The sequence below is a fragment of the Corvus kubaryi genome, unplaced genomic scaffold (assembly GCF_017639235.1).
Source record: "Corvus kubaryi isolate FWS band 111438036 unplaced genomic scaffold, C.kubaryi_AGA036_p1.0 37265, whole genome shotgun sequence".
NCBI classification, from domain to species: Eukaryota; Metazoa; Chordata; class Aves; order Passeriformes; family Corvidae; genus Corvus; species Corvus kubaryi.
The window spans coordinates 1,006,262-1,027,459 of NW_024581080.1; the positions used below are offsets into that span (position 1 = coordinate 1,006,262).

The 21,198-nt window shown below is 45.4% G+C and overlaps 1 protein-coding gene across 2 annotated transcripts in view; it reads left to right on the forward strand.

Moving 5' to 3' along the window:
• Nucleotides 1–16,151: 16,151 nt before the first annotated feature.
• The window catches only part of EBF2 (EBF transcription factor 2), a 122,743-nt gene continuing 117,696 nt past the window's right edge, over nucleotides 16,152–21,198 (forward strand). For both annotated transcript variants that reach the window (XM_042024773.1, XM_042024774.1), the window contains exons 1-5: nucleotides 16,152–16,769; nucleotides 19,015–19,171; nucleotides 20,155–20,218; nucleotides 20,479–20,534; nucleotides 20,905–20,978. In XM_042024773.1, the coding sequence (XP_041880707.1) occupies nucleotides 16,639–16,769; nucleotides 19,015–19,171; nucleotides 20,155–20,218; nucleotides 20,479–20,534; nucleotides 20,905–20,978 (482 nt within the window). In that variant the 5' untranslated portion in view covers nucleotides 16,152–16,638. The remainder of the gene's footprint in view (nucleotides 16,770–19,014; nucleotides 19,172–20,154; nucleotides 20,219–20,478; nucleotides 20,535–20,904; nucleotides 20,979–21,198) is intronic.

Consider the following 21,198-nt stretch of genomic DNA (forward strand, 5'->3'; position numbering starts at 1 on the left):
TCGTGTGTTCGCAGAGGTTATGTGGAATTTTAGTGTCCTCCAGGAACATTTCCAAGTTCTTCAGAGCAACTCAGGCTATTTGTCCTTGAAGGTTACCATTTGGAGTGGGTACTGTGTCAGCTGTGGCAGGAGGTTTGAGGTGGGAGTTCACAAATCCTGGATAGTTTCTGTTCCAAGTTTCCCTTCTCAGCGTGGTTTGTAAAACAGGGAATGTCTTCAGCCTCCTCTGAAAGGATTGGTTTATACTTTTGCCTTTTCCTCCTTATTTTTGGGGTTGAAATCAGCCAGGAGAGGGAAGGAAAAGCCTAAGTGGGTGAGGCAGCTGTGGCACAGCACCGGGGAGATAACAGGCAGCTTCCTCTGGGACATTTCTGTACCAGTGTCCTAAAAAAGAGATGAGAAAGGGGAAGCAGGAATTCTGAATCACATGCACATAATGAAGCTGATTTAGCAGCTGAGGAAAATCAGCTTCTGGAGGCTTCTGCTCCTCCTGTGTATCTGGTGGTGGGACTCTGACTTTGAAAATTACCTTCTAAATGAGCCTCTGTTTTGGGGTAACCCCCCTAATTCTGCCTCTGAAAGTAAAAGTCAAGTTTATTGTTAATTACAGGCCTATTAATAGCTACAATTTATCAGTCCAGCTCATTATTAAGCCTTGTTTGGATGGAATTCCAGCCTTCCTACTGGGTTTTTAAATTCATCCTCTAGGTTTGTATGGCAGCCTGGTCTGGGTCGCAGCACTGCAGAAATAAAGTAATTCTTTCCTAGAAGGTTTTTCCCATAAGGGATCTCCTGTCGATGCTGGAGCACCATCCTGCCCGTCTCGATTTCTCCCTAAAATCCTGCAGTAATGCTGCCACCTATGGAAGATTCCCCAGCCTCGGCCTTTGTAATCTGCCCGATTCATGCGTTTGCAGCTGTGAAAACAGGATCTGAGCACGCTCCTCTGATCTGCTGATAAAACTCCCTATTTTTTACTGGGTTTTTGTTAATCCTGACATGAAGAGGCTCAAATTCGCTTCCTCCCAAATAAATTAGTTTTGAAATTGAAATTGCTTCCGGAAATTGGCCCTTAAGATAATATTTTTGCTTGACAGTGGCAGCTCAAAGTCCCAATGTAAAATATCATTTTAAGTGCTGTAAAAACACCACAAAGAGCTGGGCAGCACTTCCAGCTCCTTTTTTTTTTTTTTTATACTGACACTGCTGCAGAAGGTTTCAGGAAAAGTTCCTTCTTCAGGGATATACTTTAACTTGCTGTGTGTATATATTTTCTTTGATGTACATGATGGGGAAGTTCCTGTGATATTGAGGCCTTTTACCTTAAATTTGTGTCATTTTGTGTGTCAAAATAGAAACCTGACAGGAAATTTGCACATTAGATCTGGGAAGAGGCCACATTTTTGGAGTGAGGGGAAAGAAGAATGTGCTTGACCACTGCTGCAGGTTCTACAGTCAAAAACAGTCTCTTGGTATTAGTGCCTGTTTTCCACCCTGGGACTCCCAAGGCAAAAGTCAAGGTGCTTAAAATGTTCAAGAAATGTTAAAATACATGTTTACAAAATGCTGAAAGTGTGGTTTCTCTGCTTAGGGGGTGCTGTGGAAACCAACCCCAAAGGCTTGAAGTAAAGTTCTGCTTGCAAATGCCTTTTCCTCAGAGGAAAGCACTGCTTTGACACCCCTTCACCCCCCCAAGCCTTGCACATAGCCCTGGAACAGCAAACCTTCATTAAAAAGTGATAAAAAGATCCATATTTCTCTTCTTGTGCGGCAAAAGGGAAAGATTAGGAAAAAGGGAGGGGGGAAAATCAGCTTTAAAGTCTGTGGGGGGAAGATGAGAAAAGTTACAGCAGGTGTGAACTGTGCCAGGCTGAGAGGGTTCTGAGGGGCTGCAGAACCTTTCAGAATTGGGTGGGGTAGCTTTGGCTCCTGAGGTGATGAGTCCTCTTCCCCCAGACCACAGTTCTGCCTGCTGTGGGGGGGTTTCCTCTGGTGAGAAAACAACTGGTTGAGGATGGTCTCCAGGTAGGAGATGATTTAATTTGCTGCAGCAGGGTGGCGGGATGGGGTTATGCCCTGTCTGTGGTGCTTGAAGTGGTTTTTTTCCCTGGTTTGTAGCTTGCTGTGATTCTGCCCAGATGGTGCCGTTTGCTTTTGAGCTTCTGGAAAGGTTTGGGAAGGGCAGGGCTGCCCCTTCTTTTTTGTAAAAGAGCTCTTTGGCCTTTTTGTGGTGTTCTTTTGCAGTTTGGTGGAGTTTACTTAGTTGGTATAATGAAATGAAACAATGACTAGTAAAACTTCTCCAGAATGTTGTTAGGGGGGTGCCTTGAGGTGAAGCACCAAGGCCTGCAGAAAGAGGAGTTAATGACTATTCACAAGTGCTCTTGTTCTCTGGTTTCGTTCTACTTTTTCTCCATAAATATAATAACTGGGAGATGGTTTTACTGTGGGCTGAAATGTGGGGAGGAATGCTGGGTAAAAGAGGGTATTACTGTGGCAGGAAGGGACAAATTTTCAAATACTCAGGTGCTGCTTGTAAGACAAAGTTCAGCACACCAGAATAGCTTTTTGTGTCATAATCTGACACTCAGTTGCTCCAGATAAGACTGGAGACTTCCCTGTGTTTATTATCACCTCCAACTCCCCAAGATGTGATATTTTTTTTCCCCCAAGTGTTTTGAATACACAATGAAATACTAAAAATACAAGTATTTAGCAAAATTCAGACATGCTCTTATCTGTTTTGCATTTGATAAAGCATTTCCTGCTGACTCCTTGTTCTTCCTGCTATTTACAATGCCTGTAAATGAAATTCAAGCCCTAGACCATAAGGTTACTTTTTTTCCCCATAAATGTTTTTTATGCTAATAACTGTGTAAATGCCTGTTGGTGATGAGGATCCTGTTGTGCTAAGTGCACTAGGAATGCTGTAAAGAGGCTATCGAGTTTGCAATTTAGATTAAGAGGTTTAAATATAGCATGTGAATGTAGCAAATGCCAGTGGGATTTAGGGGGAAGACTTTACGGGCTAAAAGTTTCAAAAGGAGCCCAAGGGAATAAGGTGCTCAAATGCCTATAGAAATTGGACCCTAGAGCTTGTCTGAGCAAGGAAAATGACAGGAATGACTCCATAACTGTTCTTAATCACTCCCAAAGCAGATGTTTCTAGTCCAGAGATCCAGGTTTGTCTTGATCGCCTTTGGAGAAAATGAGAGTGGTTGTAAATGGCTGATTCTGTAATAAATCATTCCAGCCATCCTTCCCCATGAAGTGTGGCCTCTGTTGTTTCACTGACAGAGCTCTGAAGCTGCTCCACTGAGATGTGAAAGAAGCAGCAAGGTAAAGGAAGAGGAAAGGTAGTAGCTTTCAATGATTTTGGAATGAGTTTGACTATGCTGCAAAACTCCCTGAGGTCCATGACTATTTGGCAAGTGTAAATTGGAGTAATGGAACTGCAAAATTAACTGGTAAAAGAAGTATAAAGCTGGCAAGGTGGTGGTTTCATCCAAGAGTTGCAGTACAAACAGAAGATATAATTCTGCCTCTGAGGAAGATGCTGGAGGCAGGCAATGTCCTGTTCTTGGAAGGGGTTCTTGCCTCTGATGTTACCCTGAATCAGTTCTGTGTTGGCAGGAAAAATTGTTGTCAGTGTTTTTGTGCACTGGAAAGCAGCCTGGGCTTACATCATACAGGATGTCTTGATTGTATCAGTAGAAGATATCCAAAGTATTTTTATATCTTTATGGTAGCTTCAGATAGGCTTTTTCTACTTAGAGTAGAACTGGATTTTGCAATAAGTAGTCATGTGGCCAAACATGAGAACGTTGATATCCTCTTTTCTTTTGCCTGTCACCTGAGGATCTTTAGTCACGCTGCAAAGGCACAAGTCCTTGGCAAAACCTGGGATTATTAATCCTCCATTTGATCTGTGTAGGCACTGAAAGCTGGGTCTAATCCAGAAGGAAATTTGCCTTTATGCAGAGCTGCTCTGGGGTGGCGGGGACAGCTCTTTCCCTTCCTTCTGTACAGAGCATCTTTTCAAGCCTATGCTGCCATTTGTGCTTGGGGCAACAAAAACCTGGTGTGGAGGAAAGCTTGTTATGTACCAGGCTCTGTGGAACCTGGTTTAGATTGAGGCCATCATGTCTCAACAAATTTCTCTGAGTAGGGCTGTGAAACTGGGCTCCTGCTCCAGTGACCTGCAGGGTGAGTTAGTGTCCTAGAGAAACTGCCTGCTGGAGATAACCTTGTGCTTGAAACAGGCAGTATGTCCAAAACAGCCAAAATATGTGCTTCAAATTCATCAGAGGGGCTGCCACTAACTCCCAAGACAGACAGTAATTTGTGTGTGCTTTGTTGGGGTTGTTTGTTGGGTTTTTGGAGTTTTTCCAAGGCCAGCAGCTATCCAAGCGTTCCCTTATCTTTCCAGGTGATGTCTGACTTGCAGGTGGCTGCACCAGTGTTCTGTGACAGGGAGAAATCAGGCTTGAGGTTAAGATATTTCCAGTTTGGTGAGGATTGACTTTTGTGGTGCTGCTTATCTGACTCTGCTGCCACTGCTGAAGTACTTCCATAGTTATGGAGTTGTTCTCCTGTGCGTGCCTGGGCCACGTGGCAGGAAATGTTCCATCCTCTTGGAAAGCAGATAGCTCTGATCATCAGTAAGTCCAGGCTGCAATATAGCAGCAGAATACTGTGTTTCTGCTCCAAACATAAAGTATGAGCAAACATTTCTATGAGTTGTCACTTGGGAAGCAAAATGTGCATTTACACTGCTCGAAGTGGGGAATGGCAAGACCTTATGGGAATCAGTTTGACCTCAAGGTGCTGTAAGGAAAAAGAAAAGTTTGGGTGGGAAATCCCGTTGGAATAAAATATGGCTCAGAAGAGAGAAAAGAAATCTCTGCTGGAATAACAGTACAAGAAAGGCCTTTTTTCAGGGTTACATGAATAGGAGGTGGTGTGCTCACTGAGTGGGTGTAACTTTGTGTTGAGAACAGGTATTAATTTGTACTAACAACGGCTAAATAATCATATATCTTTAAATTCCATCAGTGCCTCCTGCTAGGGCTGTTCAGCAGTGGAGTCTGAGCAAAGCTCCCTCAAAAGAGAACAGCAAACGCTTTAGGTTCAGTCCCTGTTGAAGACGTTGGGATTGGAGCAGAGAGTGGCTGTGCAGACCACAAGGTGGTGGCATTGCCCAGGTAAATGGTGCATGAAACACCATGATTTTAATATTTCTGTGTGTTTGAACTGCAGGTTTGTCTTTTGCACCAGCATTATTTTGGGAAAGGAAATCCTGTTTTAAATATTTGACTCTGTTGCATAATTAATCAGGAGTGTAAAATACTTTTCTTGATGGTAGGGACTTTTATTTTCTCTTTTAGAACATTTTCCTCTCCTGCTTCCCGCAACACTAAGCAATTTGAATAACGTTTAGTTGTGCTACAAAAGGACTGAGTGCACTTGTGGTCTGGAAGACAGCTCTGGAAAATGGGAGAGTAGGGCTGAGTTCTTTCTTCCTGAATTATTTCAGGCAAGTGGCTTAAATTTCAAGGACCCCTGGTTCTGATCAGTAAATTGGGAATGTACCTCTCCTCCTTCTGTTCTTCATGGCATGTACAGGTGCTGCCTCACACTAACACCCTCTCTTGAGTATTTAAAGTGTAATCCTTGCAGAATCAAGAGGTACAGCAACAAAATAGCTTTCACTTGCATGTTGTTGGTAAATTTGCACAAATGAGTTGAGTGTTGGGGGCTCAGCACCAGAGGCAGCTCATGCTGAGCCCAATTCCTGGATCTGTGCACTTGAAACATGAATAAGTCTCAATACTCCCACCTTAATGGTATTTTAAAGATTTGAGTTTTGGCTTTCTACCTGAATTTCCAGGCTTGGGTTCTGGGATAGGGATGTCCTGCCGTTGTGGCTGTGCTGGCAGTGCTCCCCACATTTATTGTACTATGAAGGGGGATCAATTTAAGTTGTTGGTTCAGCTACACTGCTTCCTTCTGCTATTCCCTTATCCATCCTTTTCCAAGATCTTTCCATGACCTCTTCAAGGGCCTTCCCCCAGCACTATCAGAGCTGCTGCCTTATCAGCCTGTTTACCATCACCTTTCAGCTCTCCTCCTCCTCCTGCAGCATCTCTCAGTGCCTGAGGAGAAAGTTGCCTGACAAACTCTTCGGACTTTGCAAAGTTTCAAACAAGATTGTTGATCTTCTCCCTTTCATTTTCTAGGAATTCTCTAGATCTGAGGGTGGGTTTTGTAGTAGGATATGGAGGAAATGCAGATCAGAATTCATCTGCTTTGTTCCAAAGAGCTGTAAGTTGTATTATATGGATTAAATCATAGAACTGTGATTTTAGATCTTTTATGTTTGGTTTTTGTCAATTGAATGGACTTCTGCTTTTATACTAACTGCTCTTTTACACTCAACCTACAGACATATCCTCTTTATTTCCTCTAACCTGTATTTCCTCACCTGAACACAGATTCTGAACTCCTGGATATTTGGGCTTTCTGGGCCACACTGCACAGCACAAGAGAAATTTGGTCTGGTGCTTGGGGTTTTCCTGTGACAAAGGACAAGGCTGGGGTGTGTTGTGAAGTCAGGGATCCAAGTGCAGCTTTGCTGAAACTGAGGGTGAAACTTCACCAGCCCATCAGCTCCCTGATTCTCACCTGTTGTACTCATGAACAACAAATGTGCCCAAGATCCTGGGGACAGGAAGTCAGTGCAGGTGTTAAAACACCTCAGATGACCAAATATTTAGTTCCTATCTTACCAAATAATTAGGCCAGGTGTAAAACAGGACTTCTGCAAACTAATAAGGCTTGTAAATCATATTTCCTGTTTTATGAACAGTGTGGAAGTGGAAACCTTCCAACCATCGAGAGCTGAAGTTTTACCTCTAGTGGCAAGCTCAACTTTTCAATTTTATATTGTAAATGTACATATGTTAAATATGCATACCATGAACATATGTAAGAGTGTGTAAGTGCAGTAAATTCAAGAAGAATCAAGTTTTTAGATGATGCCATCGATCCAAGTGAATGTCCTTGGCTCATTTAACCAATCCAGAGGCAGAGGCTGTTGTGTTCCCAGCCCGCAAGGATGTTCCCTAAAACAGATGTTTGTGTTTTGGCTGTCAGTGGTACTTCTTCAATGTTGTTATTTTGCAGGGTATGTGGCAGATATGCCAATAATTGAGCTCTGGGGGCATATTTGCACGTGTCCATGGATGGCATTGTCCCAGGATTCAGGAGTTCCTGAGATCCAAACCCATCTCTGCCGCTGACCTGCTGCAACTTTGCCTTCCCTGTGTTCCCACTTTTTACAGGACAGGAATGATACAGCAGATGCTGAGCACCGGGGCTTGGTGTTCACTGAAATGGGGTTTGTCAGCTTGGGTCAGAATAAGGAAGAAACAACCCATTTGACTCTTACGGGATTATATCATTTTATTGAAACTCCAGTGGTCAACAAAAGCAGGGAATAAGAATCAAGAAATTAAAACCTAAGGAGAAACAGGAAGAATTTAACTGGGTCAGTTCTCTCAAAAGCACTCTCCCAGACTGGACTAGTCACTGAAGAAAACTTTGTTCTTTTGTAGTTTGGAGACGTGAAATTAGAAGTGTTTCTAAGTATGACTTATTAGTTAATACGAAGTATTTTGCCTGATTGCTAATGCTGATTATCCTGGCTGACAAAAAAAAAAAAGGCAGTGGAAATGGTATAATGTGATTTTTGTGCTTTGAAATGTGGGTCCTTACCACTTGGCCATAGCTGAGTGTTATGCAGAACTAATAAGGCCCAGAAAAATTCTGCTTTCTTACTTTTTTCATCCTGTAGTCTTATTTCTTCCCACACTCGAGTTCTCTTTGGAGCTCTTTACAAATTCCTATGAATAGCTTAGCACTGGGGAGCTCTGGATTCTTGGTTTGAGCCTTCACATGCTGTTTGGACAAGGGATGACAATAAAAGTAGAGATTTTTTCATTGACTTCCCAACCTATGTTTTTGTTTGGAGCCTTGGCAGCTGAATATGTGAATAATAACAATTTCCTTATCCATTAGAAATATATATTAAAAATGGGGGCAGGTGTGTGTGAAACACAGATTTCTTCCTTTCTGGTTTTTGGGGGATTTTTTTTTTTTTAATCAAAATATAATACATTTTCTCTCTGTTTTCTCACTGGAAACCAGTAAGGCTGTGTAATTCCTTAATGGTCACTGGTCCTAGGCTGGAGTAGGAAGTGCTGGCTGGCTGTGGCCCCTGGCAGGGAGCCAAAGCAAAGTTTGGAGCTGTTTGATACCTGCCAAGGCCTTTTATTGCCTGTAGGCTCTGTCACCATTAACATTATTCATATTCTGCGCCAGGAAAAATCAGATGCCATAAAGCATCCTGTGGGATGGCTCTCCCTTCCGGAGGCTGCACGTGCTGTGCTGTTCTCCAGCCTGGCCTTCCCTGTGTGTGTCCCACTGCCCGGTCACCTCGAGGTCAGCAGAGCAAATCTGGGGTCTGGAGGTGCCTGTGCACAGCTCAGGGCAAAATCCAGTGCTGGGAGCTTTTATCTTGGAGTACAACGTGTGAGCCTCTCACACTTTGTAGCTCCAATATCAAATCTTGGGGCTCAAGCCCCTCTAGCATCAGGTGCTTTCTAGACTTGAGGCCGTGCCCGTAGCCAGGGCTGTCACTTCTGCAGGCTGATGTCCTCTTTCCTCTGTCCTGTGAGTATTTGGACACTGCTCTGACCAAACAGGACTGCAGTGAAGGGGAAAGTCAATGAACAGCAAGTCCTATAGCTGTTTACTAATGATGCTGTGTCGTCCTAGAGTGTTCTGAGGTTGTGTTTTCTCCTCCTGGCTTCCTTGTCTGTGCCTCTGCTCCATTTCATTCCCCTCATTGTTTCTTCTAAAGTTTGGATTGTGAGTGGTGCAGTGAAGGAGCTTTATCTCATCTGGATTAGACCTTGGGTACCAGGATGGTATAAAAGCACAAAGCCAATTGAAAGCACCATCATTTGGTGTTTCGGTCTCTACAGTGAGGTGCCAGTGGAGGCGGAGAGCAGATAGAAAATGTTAGAGGTGTGTGATATGTCTTAAAGATGTGTGACATGCATTTGACCAAGCCAATTGCTCAGTCCATCCATAGCAATGGTCACTGAACACTTCTCTGATAGTCCCATGCCTCGAGGTGATGCTGAAGACAAAAAATAACCTTGGCTGATTCCGAGTCTGCAGGACATCAGCGGCAACGGAACAGATGAGCGAGTTCAGAGGGTTTCAGAGCACCCTGAGCAGACACAGCTTTGTGGTCCACATGCATTCTTTGGCTTTAGGGAAGGAAAACACCCTCTGCTGTTTTCAAGAGCATGTGTTCAGAGCATATGAAGGCTGGAATATGTTGAAGCATATGGCATATAATTTCCTTTCTTCCATTCACAGTCTGCAGCAAGATCAGTCCTGGTAAGAACAAGCTCCAGCTTTCACTTGAAAATATTCCTGTAGCCATTTCTGTCTAGCAAGCAGAGCTTTCTCTTGAAAGACATTAATAGTATCAGATTATTTAGTAAAATATATTATTTTTACTCACCTAACTGATGAAAATGTGATGCTCTACAACCAGGCTGAACAAATCCTTTTAAGTATCAGAGCCATTTAGGTGTGAGAAACTTTCAAAGCATTGCTGTTTAGCCTGCCTCTAAATACTTAAAATCAGTGATGAAAGAAACAGTTCAAATGGTAAACTGTAATTAAATAGTGCAGAAAGCCTAAAACTCAGGGAAGATTTCTTACCTCCCAGAAGATAATGTTTAGACTAACCCAGATCCTGATGGCTTAAATGTTGAGCTTTTATTTTTGGCATTTTTACTGGTTATGGGAAGTAACCATGGAAAGATCTGATGAGAGGAGCTGGTGTCACATAAAATCGGCTTCCCTGCTTCTGATACAGGTGCAAATCTTCTCAGGATCAGAATCTGGCTGTGTAATTTGGCAGCTTTTGAAGTGCAATGTACTGAGGTAGAAATCCTATTGACTTTCTGAAGTGTTAATAGTTCTGTTTCACCAAATAACCCAAAGTTAGTTAGTTTCTTTGTTTAATGTTCTTCAGAGAAGAGCTGAGCTGTCTCTCCAAGGTTGTAAATCTCTAATTGTAGAATATTGGGCTTTTTACTGCCTCTTTCTTGCCTTATGGAAAGAATGTAGGAATAGTCAGATTAGATTAGATTTTTTGGTGTATTTTATTTTAGCTTCTATTACCAGATGCTTTAAAAGAAGGCACAGGAAGCTTTACAAGAGGCAGGTGTTATGATTATTGACGGTCCAAGTGATTTTCCTAATCCTAATGTGCCCCCCCCTTTTCTATCAATCAAGGCAAAACTGGTGAATTTGGAATGAAACACAATTTGCATATTCCTGCTACAATACCAGTTTGTATCAAAGTAGTTTTTTATCCCTGGCACTCAAGAGTATTCCAGTTTAAATGTTAGGTTGTGCTTCATGGAAGAACTACAGAAACTTGCAATTCTTCTGTTTTTAAACACTTTTTAAAAGAAGGGGTTTTGTTCAGAGAGTTGCTTAAGGTTTGCTGACTTTTGAGCTGGCAAAGCGTCCCTGTGGCATGACTTGAGTGTGACTATTGATGTAATTAAAGTGAGACACCTGTAATTAAAGTGAGACACCTGTTTAAGGCAGAGCTGCATTCAGTTGAGCCAAGAAATAAAAATTAGGCCCTGACGGTGCATGTTTGAACGTGAGGTTAGGCTGTATTGTCAAGTAATTCTTGTAAGACCACTTGAGTGACTAGTGTAGGTTAAGTGCCAGTATAACAATGCTTGCTGTTCCGGGGACCACTTTTATTTGGTTCATACGTTAATGAATTAATTGAATTCTGATCTCCAGCGTGTCTGCGTTTGTCCAGGTGCTTGTGGAGACTCTGTTTGACAGCTGGGGTTGGATCCTAAGCACACATGTGGAGCTACAAAGACTGTGATAATCTAAACTCTTTCCTGGTGAATATTTCAAATAGTTTATATACAAAGACATATTGAAAAGTTGACTTTGATTGCTTTCCATAAAGTGCAAAATGAGGGAGAGGATCCCAGCACAAATATACACCCGCCTCAAGTATTTTTCCTGAGTGTGGTTGTTGCTTCAAACCTCCATGTGGTTACAAAAACAAACTTCAGCGCTACGACTCCTCAAATCTGCATTATAAAATAAAATGGAACACACACTCCCCACGGTAAAATATTATTTGCTAACGTGTTCCAAAAACTATGCTAGGCAAAAGGCAGTAAAAGTATTTTTTAAAGCAAAAAAGTTGGATATAAAACCTAGCAGATGTGTTTTTCTGCTCTGGTGAAAAGAGAAACACCTACTTATTGGAATGAGCAGGAGACTCAGAAGTGGATCTGATGGATACAATGTTTTCTCTCTTTGGGGAAAGATGAGGTGGAGAAGAAGTTATTAAATGTTTACTTATGCATTTGTAAGTTTGAAAGCATTCCTTTGTTCACTGCTTATAAGTGTGATGGGTGGAATCTCTGCAACTGGCAGTTTGTGAGGGCTGATGAGTGTGGAGAGCTGCCTCCAGTAAATAGTGCCTTTATGGTGCCAGAGGGAAGGGGGAGAGAAAGAGGCAGAGACCAGGTAGGGCTCACAATTTTACAGCTATAAACCCACGTTGCTGCTTATTTACTGATGGCATGGGGAGCTGTGATGAGGATCTATTGTTTTATACTTGGGTGTTCAACTTTTTCCAGCAATGAGATGGGGAGCTCTCTTCTGAGAGATGTTGATTGTATAAAACCAGGTTTACAGTAAATATAACTGAAAGCACTGCAGCACTTCAGACCTTGCTTTGCAGTTTTCTCAGTTAAGAACTCGAGTTGCTTTCAGGATTTAGTTGCACCCACCTGAACTGCTTTAAACCTCCCCTGTTAAAAATGTATTACGAGGCTTTTTTCCTTACGTATGTTTTTATTTTAGCTAAATCAAGAGCCTTGTAAATCCAGAGCAGTGTTGCATCAGTTGGAGCAGTTTTCTAGTCCAGTTCTGTACACAGTGCTCTGACTGCCCTCCTCACACTCCTCATTCCACAGCTCAGGGCTCAGCCTGCTCCTGGTTTTTGTAGCCACATTTCTATCACAGGCTACCCCGTGCAAGCGAATATTTTGTTTAAGCTGATGTTCGGCTCTTGAAAGTTATTTTGGGGACTTCTTTGTTTGTTGAACGCCGTTATTATATTGCCAAAAGTGCAGTTGATGTGTGCTTGAACAGTCATGACTCAGAACCTGAAGCTGTTGGCAGCTTAAGGAAACATTTCTAAAAGGCATACTTATTTTTCTGGTACAGGTATACCGGAAAAATGAACCTTCCAGTGAGATAAGTGGATGAAGAGGGAAATATTAGTTGCCTTTCTCAATTCTGACACTGATAATTTTAACCTTCAATTCGTTCCCTTGAGACACCTGAAGGTTGGTGAATCCTCACAAATGAATAGGAACAAGAGTTAAACGTTTCCTTCGAAGTGTCATCTTTAGGCTTAGTTTAGCTTTTTTGGTTTGTTTTTTTTTTTTTTTTTTCTGTCATTCTCCCCTTAAATGTGAGAAGAAACAATAGTAGTTTAAGGTTTTGCTTTTAAATGGGTTAAATAGTATCTTCTATCCATCTTTCTTCCTGCTGGGAGTTGCTGAGATGTGCCGAGGAGTGAAAGTTGACTCCGGTGTATGAAACGACGCTGTTAAAAACCTGCTAACAAAGACAAGCATCTCTCTTTACCACGTCAGATCTGCCTCACCTGTCATTTTGACCCCGGCATGTGGAAACGAGTGCGGCAGTCTGGAGGGGAATCGCTCTTCCTCCAGAAGGAAATGATCAGCACTCACCGAACCAGTTGCTTTTCCAATCCCCCCCCCTTCCCCTCCTTTTCTTTTTTAGTCCGAGGAAGAAAATCGCTCGAAGCGATTCGCAGAATGAAACCCGCGGGGCGGAAAGTTGTGGGGATTCGGAGGCTGCCGAGAGGGACCCCCGAGCCCGGGGGATGCGAGGGTTGCCCGGCCCGACGCCTTTCCCCTTCCTTCGCCCGGAGAACCGCGGAGTCAGAGCCGCTCCCGGCGCCTCTTGGCTCCGGAGCCCCTTCCCAATCCTTCGGCTCCCGTTTGTGTCTGTAATTGTATTTACGGCACGGCGGATGCGCTGCTGGAGGCTCCCCTCGCTTTACCGGGCTGTGAAAGGTTGTTCTGGGGGTTCTTTACCCCCCATCCGTCCCGGAGTTCCGCGGTGCCGTTTACCTGCCGCTGGATCCGACTCCCCGAGCCGAACCGCGGAAACCTCTTAAGTGCAAATCCAGATTTATCGGCGGTCTCACTGGTATAAACGCTGCTTTTTTTCTGAGTGAATTTGCATCAGAAGAGTCTGGGAGATGGGCTTTTCGCTCTGTTTAAATATAATTTGGGCTTGAAATGGGGAATCTAGAGCAGGAGTCTATAATTTCAGAAGTATTCAAGGACTCGTGTCCTTTTGCAGCGTATCTTAAAGGTGAGAAACTTGGTCGGGGGAGCAAATTCTACCCCGAAAGCGCTTCCCCTGCCTGGAGCGGTGCAGCTCCCCCCCCGCTCCCCAGGCCCCCCGCGATGGTGGGGAGGGGGCACCCCACGGCCACAGCCCCCGCGGGGACAGGAGGGGACGATGCTCCCTGCATCTGTGCCTCGAGTGCCAAATTCTGGTGGCAGCTGTTTGGGGCGAAGGGAGCGCATCCCCCCTGACCCGCGGCGCTGCCCTCTGACCCGCCACGAATCCCTAAAAGCGGGAGTCCCCCGGGGCCACGGCACACGAGTCCCCTCTGTTCCCGGCGCTGGCGGGGCTGGAGCCACCGGGCTGGGGCTGAGAGAGTGGCTGGGTTGGACCCGACCTTGCGGGGATAGGCTCGGCTTTATCTCCAGGAGAGATGGGCTCGGGTTTGTTAGGGAGCGTTCTCTCCTTGTGAACGCATCGGCCAAGGTTGCAGCGAGAGGGAATTCCTCCCCCTCCCCTTCCGCCCCTGCCCCGGGTTTAGGAATAAACGTAGGAACGGTCAGAGTGGCATAGCCAGAAATGATCTTAGTACAAAGAGGAGGCTTTTGTTCGAGAAAATGTACCCACGTCTTTTGTAAAAGGTAAAAAAGCCCCGCACCATAATACGCCTCACCATCGCCTGTATATTTATCTTACGTGCTCTGGTTTCTCACTTTTTATTATTATCATTATTATTATTATTTATTAATATCTTACCCAGTTTGGTTGGTTTGGGGTTTTTAATACAGAGAAATTGCATCTCAGAGATGCTAAGATCGTATCTTGAAAGACTGGCCTCCACCCTATAGCTCCATCAAACTGCTGTTGCTTTTCTCTAACGTTTAAATAACGCCAGCCTCGCCTTTTGCTAACCTGGCAAAATCACTTCCTGCATATTTATCAATTTGGGGAGGTGGGTTAGCATGGCAAATTTCCTTGAACAAAGATTGGGTGAGATGTATTAGTTCATCCAATACCATGTCTGTCACTTATGTAGACAGAATAAATCCGAGTCCCGGCTTTGCCCTCAATCGTGCCTGAATTAAGGATATATTTTTATGAAACTTTTATGGGAAGATTTTAATTTCAGATTCTTTTTGGAGATAACTGTATGAAACTCCGCGAAAATAATCTAGTATTTAATGGGTGGCTTTTTGAATCGCGGCTGAACGTGGATGGAAGGAGTTCGGATTTATTCTGAAATGGAAATTATAGTTCTATCCCGTTAAAAAAAACCAACCCAAAAAACAACAGATAAAGCAGGTTAAAGAGAGGAGCTGCACATAATGAGTCAAGGAAATCCTTGCGCTGTCCCTTTAACTACCGAACATCTGATTCCCTCATCTGGCAGATGGTCTCTGAGCACAGATTTGCATTCATTGTCTTGAAATCTGTTTTCGCGTTGGTGTTATATAGATTTCAGAGGCAGATCTATACACGGATCAGAATACAAAAGGGGCCGGGAGGAAAATATCACCAAGGCAGAGCAGTTTAAAAAAATAAACTAAAATAAATGCAGACGTAGTAGGGTTCGGCTCACCACGGAGCGGGCTGGGAAGAGCTCCGATTTCCTTTAATGGGAAATGTTGCCTACATGGGATGTTACAAAAAGTTTTAAGGTGAGACCTGACAGCTCTCAGGGTGTAACTTCGGGCTCTGCTGGGTGCCTGCAAGTCTCCGGCTGGCTCTTGCCCTGCAGGCAGCCTCTGCCTAAACCCTCCCCCAGACCCATTTCTTCTCCCTCTGAGCAGTTTTTCATTTTAAATCCCGCGCCTGAGAGCGAAGCGGCCACTACCCGTGCGGCGGCTTTGGCAAGGCGGCGAGGTCAGACGGACAGAGATCGCTACTCCCAGCACAGTTTGGGTGTTCTGCGGCAGGACAGGTCGGGGTGAGGCTGCGGGGACATCACGATGAGCCCGCGGGTCCCGTGCCCGACTCCGGCTGTCCCGGGACGGGCGCGCTCTTCCCGCTCCGGCCCCGCGGTTTCCACGCACTCTGTGCGGTCTGGAGCAGCACCGCTCCGGGTGAGGCTGCCGGGCCCTGGCGATAAGCCATCGCGATAAACCATCACGATAAACCATCACGATAAGCCCGCTGTTCCCCTGCCCGGGCTTCGGCAGCCACGAGGCGGGCGTCGGGCGCGCTCCTTCCAGCCCAGTCCCGCAGCTTTAGCACAGTTTATACGTTCTGGGGCAGCACCGTTTGATGTGGGGCTGCCGGGCTGTGGCGATAAACCCATCACGACAAACTCGCAGTTCCCCTGCCCGTGGTCCGGCTGTCCCGGGGTGGGCGGCGGGACCCCGGTCCCGCTGCTTTGGCATAGTTTGTGCGGTTTGAGGCAGCACCTCTCGCCGTGGGGCTATGCCCACAACCCACCTCCATGAACCCGATCGCGACATCCCCATCGCGACAGCCCCGCGCTTCCCCTGCCCGGCCGCGCTCCGGAGCCGCGCGGGGGGCGGAGCGCGGCCGCGCCGCTCAACCAATCGCGGCGCGAGATGCAAATGAGATCTCCTTATATGGCGCGGGGCCCCGCCCCCCCGCGCGCCGCCCGCTCCCACCGTGTAACCCATTCATGCCGCCGCGCGGGAAGGGCCGGCGCTGCCCGCGCGCGGGGTGGGACCGGCCGCTCTTTAGCTCCATTTCTTCCTTTCTTTCGCAATTTACCCCACGTCTGGGGTTGTTTTTTTTTTTTCCCCTCCTTCCTTCCTTCTTCCTGGATTAGGCAGCAATCAATCCTCCTCGCCGTTGTCTGTTTGAGGAACAGGTGATCCTCGTTAGCGGCGATCGGTTTCTGGATGCGGCTCGCTCGCCTGCGTGTGAAAGATGATGATACCAGGCAAGACTGAATCAGCGTAACTTTTACTTGGCAAGAGGAAAAACTTTCTTCCCCTTTTGAAGGCGTTAAAAACACGTAGCGTTAAAAAGCAGAAGAAGTTGGTTTGAAAGCTGAACTTCACTTTCCTGGGATTTGTGTGTGTCAGATTCAAAGGCTGCGCCGTTTTGGTTTTCTTTTTTTTCCTTCTCCCTTATCTTCCAGAAGGAAACTGTTGCTAGTTGGAATAGACTTTTTAAATGTTTGGGATTCAAGACACTTTAGGAAGAGGACCAATTCTGAAAGATAAATCTCTAGGTTCTGAGATGGATTCCGTCAGGTCCTGGGTCAGAAACGTTGGGGTTGTGGATGCAAACGTAGCAGCACAAAGGTAACCGTGACTATTTCTCTCCCGGTTTCCCCCTGCTTGTTATTTTTCTTTTTAAGAAAACCGTTTCTTTACTCCCTGTTGTTTGCATTTGATATTAAATTTAATTATTTCCTCTCTGTCCCTCTCCTGGTCTCCTCCAGTCAGCGAAAAGCGGTGGGAGCTAGAGTTAGGCAGCAGCGCTCTAAAACCGGAAAGCATCAGGAGTCCTAAAACCCAGTGCGGGGCTCAGATGACAGCGAGATGGGATCATCCTTTCATTTTCTGCCCCAGGAACATGTGTGGGGCGCTGGCTTGGTTGTTCCCAGCGATCCAGGGTACTCCTCCCTGCTTGCTGGGCCAGACAGCCGAACAGAAGGGGACCAAGTTAGAATGAACTTAAATGTAGATGTCAAACCCCAGCCCCCCGGCCAATCTTGTTTTGCTTAATTCACGGTGGGCATTGCCAAAATCTTCACCCGTGGGTTCAGGGGAGGCAGAGCAGGGTCCGAGGGAGCAGGGGAGGGCACAGGCACCGCGGAGCACCGCGGGCATGCCGCACCTGCCCGAGCGTCCGAGAGGTCTCTGCTGAGCTGAAATGCCACTGAACAGCCCGAAATTGGGGCTTGGCTGTTTGTTTTCCACTTGTTTGGGCGGGTTATCTCCCTTTACGCCCCCCTTTTATTTTCTCTTCCCAGCCAAGTCGGCACAGGACACTCTCCCAGTCTCTTCCCAGTAGGGGTAAGACGATGAAAATTCTTTTAGGTATTTTTTTTTCTCCTTGCCTTCTGGATAGCTTAAAAAAAAACCTAAAAAAAACCTAAAAAAAAAAAGTGGTAGCGTCGGGGAAGGCTAAATTGGGAACCCCGGGAACAAACTGGGTTTTATTTAGTATTAGAGACAAGGTGAAGGGCATGAAACAGCAGAGGGGACTTCAGATGAAACAGGGACATTTTAGAAATAGTACATCCATGCCCCCACCCCCGGCCTGATCTGGCAGCAAGGTTTTCCAAGCGCCATGGGAGGAGTTATCAGAGTTTTATGAATGTCGATAGAGCGTTTTATAAATACGGTTGAGGGGGAAGAGGTTTATCCTCAAGGAAACCGAAAGTAAAAGGAAACGGCTCCTGCCAAGACTCCACGGGAGCGGTAGAGGTGCAGCCGCGTTGTGCTGCCCGCTGGCATCGCCGGGTTTTTCTCCCAGATATCCCTAACAAACCAATAAATCCCAATTTTTACTTGCAGAATGAGAGGAAGCCCCAAGCTAGGTGCAGTTGTGGCGGATGTGGTGAGATCACACCGTACCTCTTCGGCAAGGAAAACACAGGGAAACATCTGTAGTTCTCCGAAAGAGTGAAATACTTCTGCCGGTGCTGTGGAGCTATTCTGGGGACTGAAACCCAAAGCTGTCCAACTTCTAACTAGTCTGGGGCATAAACTGAATCTGTCTATTAAGTAATTTGGAGGTGCTCATGTGCACCTATTTTCTCCGCAGTAGGTAGAAATTTGCCTTAGAGAGAGGGAACAACAACTAATTTCACAAAGAAAGAAAGCTGCAGTCAGGGATATTTGGGTAAACAGAAGCATTTGAATCTTTCCAAGCCAGGAAACGCGTGGGAAACATCACAACGTTTTCCGCAGTCGGGGACAAGATTTTCGCAAGGGCTGGTTAACCCGAATCTAAATTCTTTCAGTTTAAATCAGAGTTTCAATTTGCAGGAATCGTTTCCAAGTAATTCAGTGACTAAAGACAAACTCCGCTGCCGAGGGAAGTGGCTGCTCTGCTCGAAAGTCATCTCTGCCCGAAACAGAGGTGTCCCCCCGTTGACAGCCTGCCCGTAGGAAAGATTTTTAGGGTCGCTTGTTTTCTCCTACAGGAAAAGGGAGCGGGACCGGGATGTGCAGAGAGCACTTCCAGACCCTCTGACACGTTCCAGCCACTTCCCACCCTGCTGCATTCCAGCAAGGAGCGTGACAGGCAGGGAAATAAGTGGAGGAAGGAAAATACACGCTGCCTTTAGCACCAGCCCCTCTCTGTAAATTACCGTTGTCCTCGGGGCGTGCAGGGAGCGGGGCCACGCCGAAATTGGGGTTCCAGCGCCAGCCCCGAGCCCGCATCGCCCCGTCCCGCCCGGCTGCAGCCCGGCGGTGACAAGGGACAGTCCCAAAGTGCTGTGCCTTTTCTGTTGTTGTTTTGCCGTTACTGCTGCACAACCTGGTAATGTCTTTGTCTCTCCCCCTCACCCCATCCCGTGTGTTTCCTCCACAGCGGAGTAGCTTTGTCCAGAGCCCACTTTGAAAAGCAGCCACCCTCCAACTTGAGGAAATCCAATTTCTTTCACTTTGTTCTGGCTCTCTACGACAGACAGGGGCAGCCTGTGGAAATAGAGAGGACAGCTTTTGTGGACTTTGTAGAAAATGATAAAGTAAGGCTCGTTACCTTTCTTCTTCCTCTTTTCCTCTCCAATTTTTAATCTTCTCCCCCCACTGAGCTGCCGACTTCTAATACCTGTTGTCCCTAATAAAATACAACCAGGGTTTGGTCGAGGTTCAGGTGCTGGGGTAGATCTGTAGCCCTGTGAGTACTACTGTAGTAAAAAAGGGTTAGAAGCCTCTGCTCTGTATCAGGAATTTCATTCACCCACTAAAAATAAAATACATAAAATACATGGGGGATAAATGCGCTTATTTTTTTTGTACCTACCACATCTGCTGGATTTTATCAGTACCTGAACAGAAGTGGAATCTGACCTGTAATATGTCAGATTATCTGTTGAGCATGGTTACGTGTACTTCCTAAAGCTCCAAAGTCAATGGCAGGACTTGAAAAGCATTTGCTTTTGGATTTTAATTCCATGTCTTGACCACTTTGCATTTTTCAATTACTTTCTTAGCCATGAACAAGATTTTTTAAATTGTGAATCATTAATAACTATCTTACAGGAAATTACATTTTTTAAAAAGTGTAAGAAATATCCCTGTAACACAACCTTCAGGAAACAAATATCAATATTGACTCAAAATAACACTATTGCAAAGCAATGGTCACAGTAAAATCAAAAACCACTGCGTTTACCCCCCCCGTCAATCTGCTTTATATTAACTGATTTGAAATGCACAAATTCTTCTCAATGTATTGCCTTGAAAAAGTTGAGAGCATAATGGCAAATAAGAGAGGGAAAGAAGTTCTTGAACTCCTACAGGAAAAGATGTCAGCAGTATTTTGTAGTTTGTCCTGGGTCACCCAGAAGGTTAATATATCCCAATCAGAGGATTCACCTCTTAGAATTTTAATGAACTTTGTTGTCACTTCCATCATGATTATGAGCTCTTGCATTTTAAATGTGCCAAGTGTAAGTTCTGGAAGGATTTTTTTTTTTTCCCCCTCTTTTTTAAAATTCCCTTTCAGGAGCAAGGCAATGAGAAGACGAACAACGGCACACACTACAAACTCCAGCTGCTCTACAGCAACGGTGAGTGCCCTTTCCAGGCACCTTCTGGGGGCTGTGCAGCGAGGCAGGGTCAGGCTGGAGGTGCTGTGATTTCCAAAATACACTGAAATTCCCTTTCATGAGGCCCCTTCAGTGCAGGGATGGGCCCTGGAGTTTACCTGGGCTTGGGCAACACCCGGGATGCTGAGGGTGTCTAATAAGGCACGAAATGGGTTTGTTCTGATACTTTCAGGGCAAGATGCCTGTAGAACATTATTTCTCCCTGTTCCTCCTTGCTCTAGGTGTCAGGACTGAACAGGATCTCTATGTGAGGCTCATCGATTCCGTCACCAAGCAGGTGAGCAGGGCTGATCTGGGCCATGCTGTCCTGTCCCACCTCATCCTTCCTGTTTGCTCAACATTTCCCTGCGTGTTTTTCCTTCTCTGGTTCACTTTGGCCTCTCGCTCGGCTGTATTGCAGACCTGCTTTGGAGGGCAATTGAAAATTGTGCTCTGAAGTCTCTTTTTTTTCCCTCTGTGGACTGTAGGCTTTTATCCACTTTGTAGCAATATTTATGTAAAGCTGTTTTCCCTGCACATAAAGGGGAAGGTGTTTATTTGCAGGCGATGGTGAGCAGTGGTAAAAACCCTTCCCCTCACATCTGAACATTCTAAGGAATAAATAACCCCTGATGCCCTTGGCTTACCTCTTCTCTTAATTTTTGTAGCCTATAACTTACGAAGGCCAGAACAAGAATCCTGAGATGTGCAGAGTGTTGCTCACCCACGAAGTCATGTGCAGGTAAGATGACTTTATTAACACATCATTTGTGAGCTTTGCTTCCCTAGATGCTGGAAGAGCCTTTCCGAGGAAGTTCTAGGTAGGAGGAGTTTGATTTTGTTGTTTGTTTATTTTGTTGTTGACTCAGAGAGGGTCTTTGTGTAGGAAGACTTTCTTTTTTCATGTGGTTAATGCTTGCTTGGGTTCAAAACAGATATTTTGAGGGGGGGTGTTCCTATTT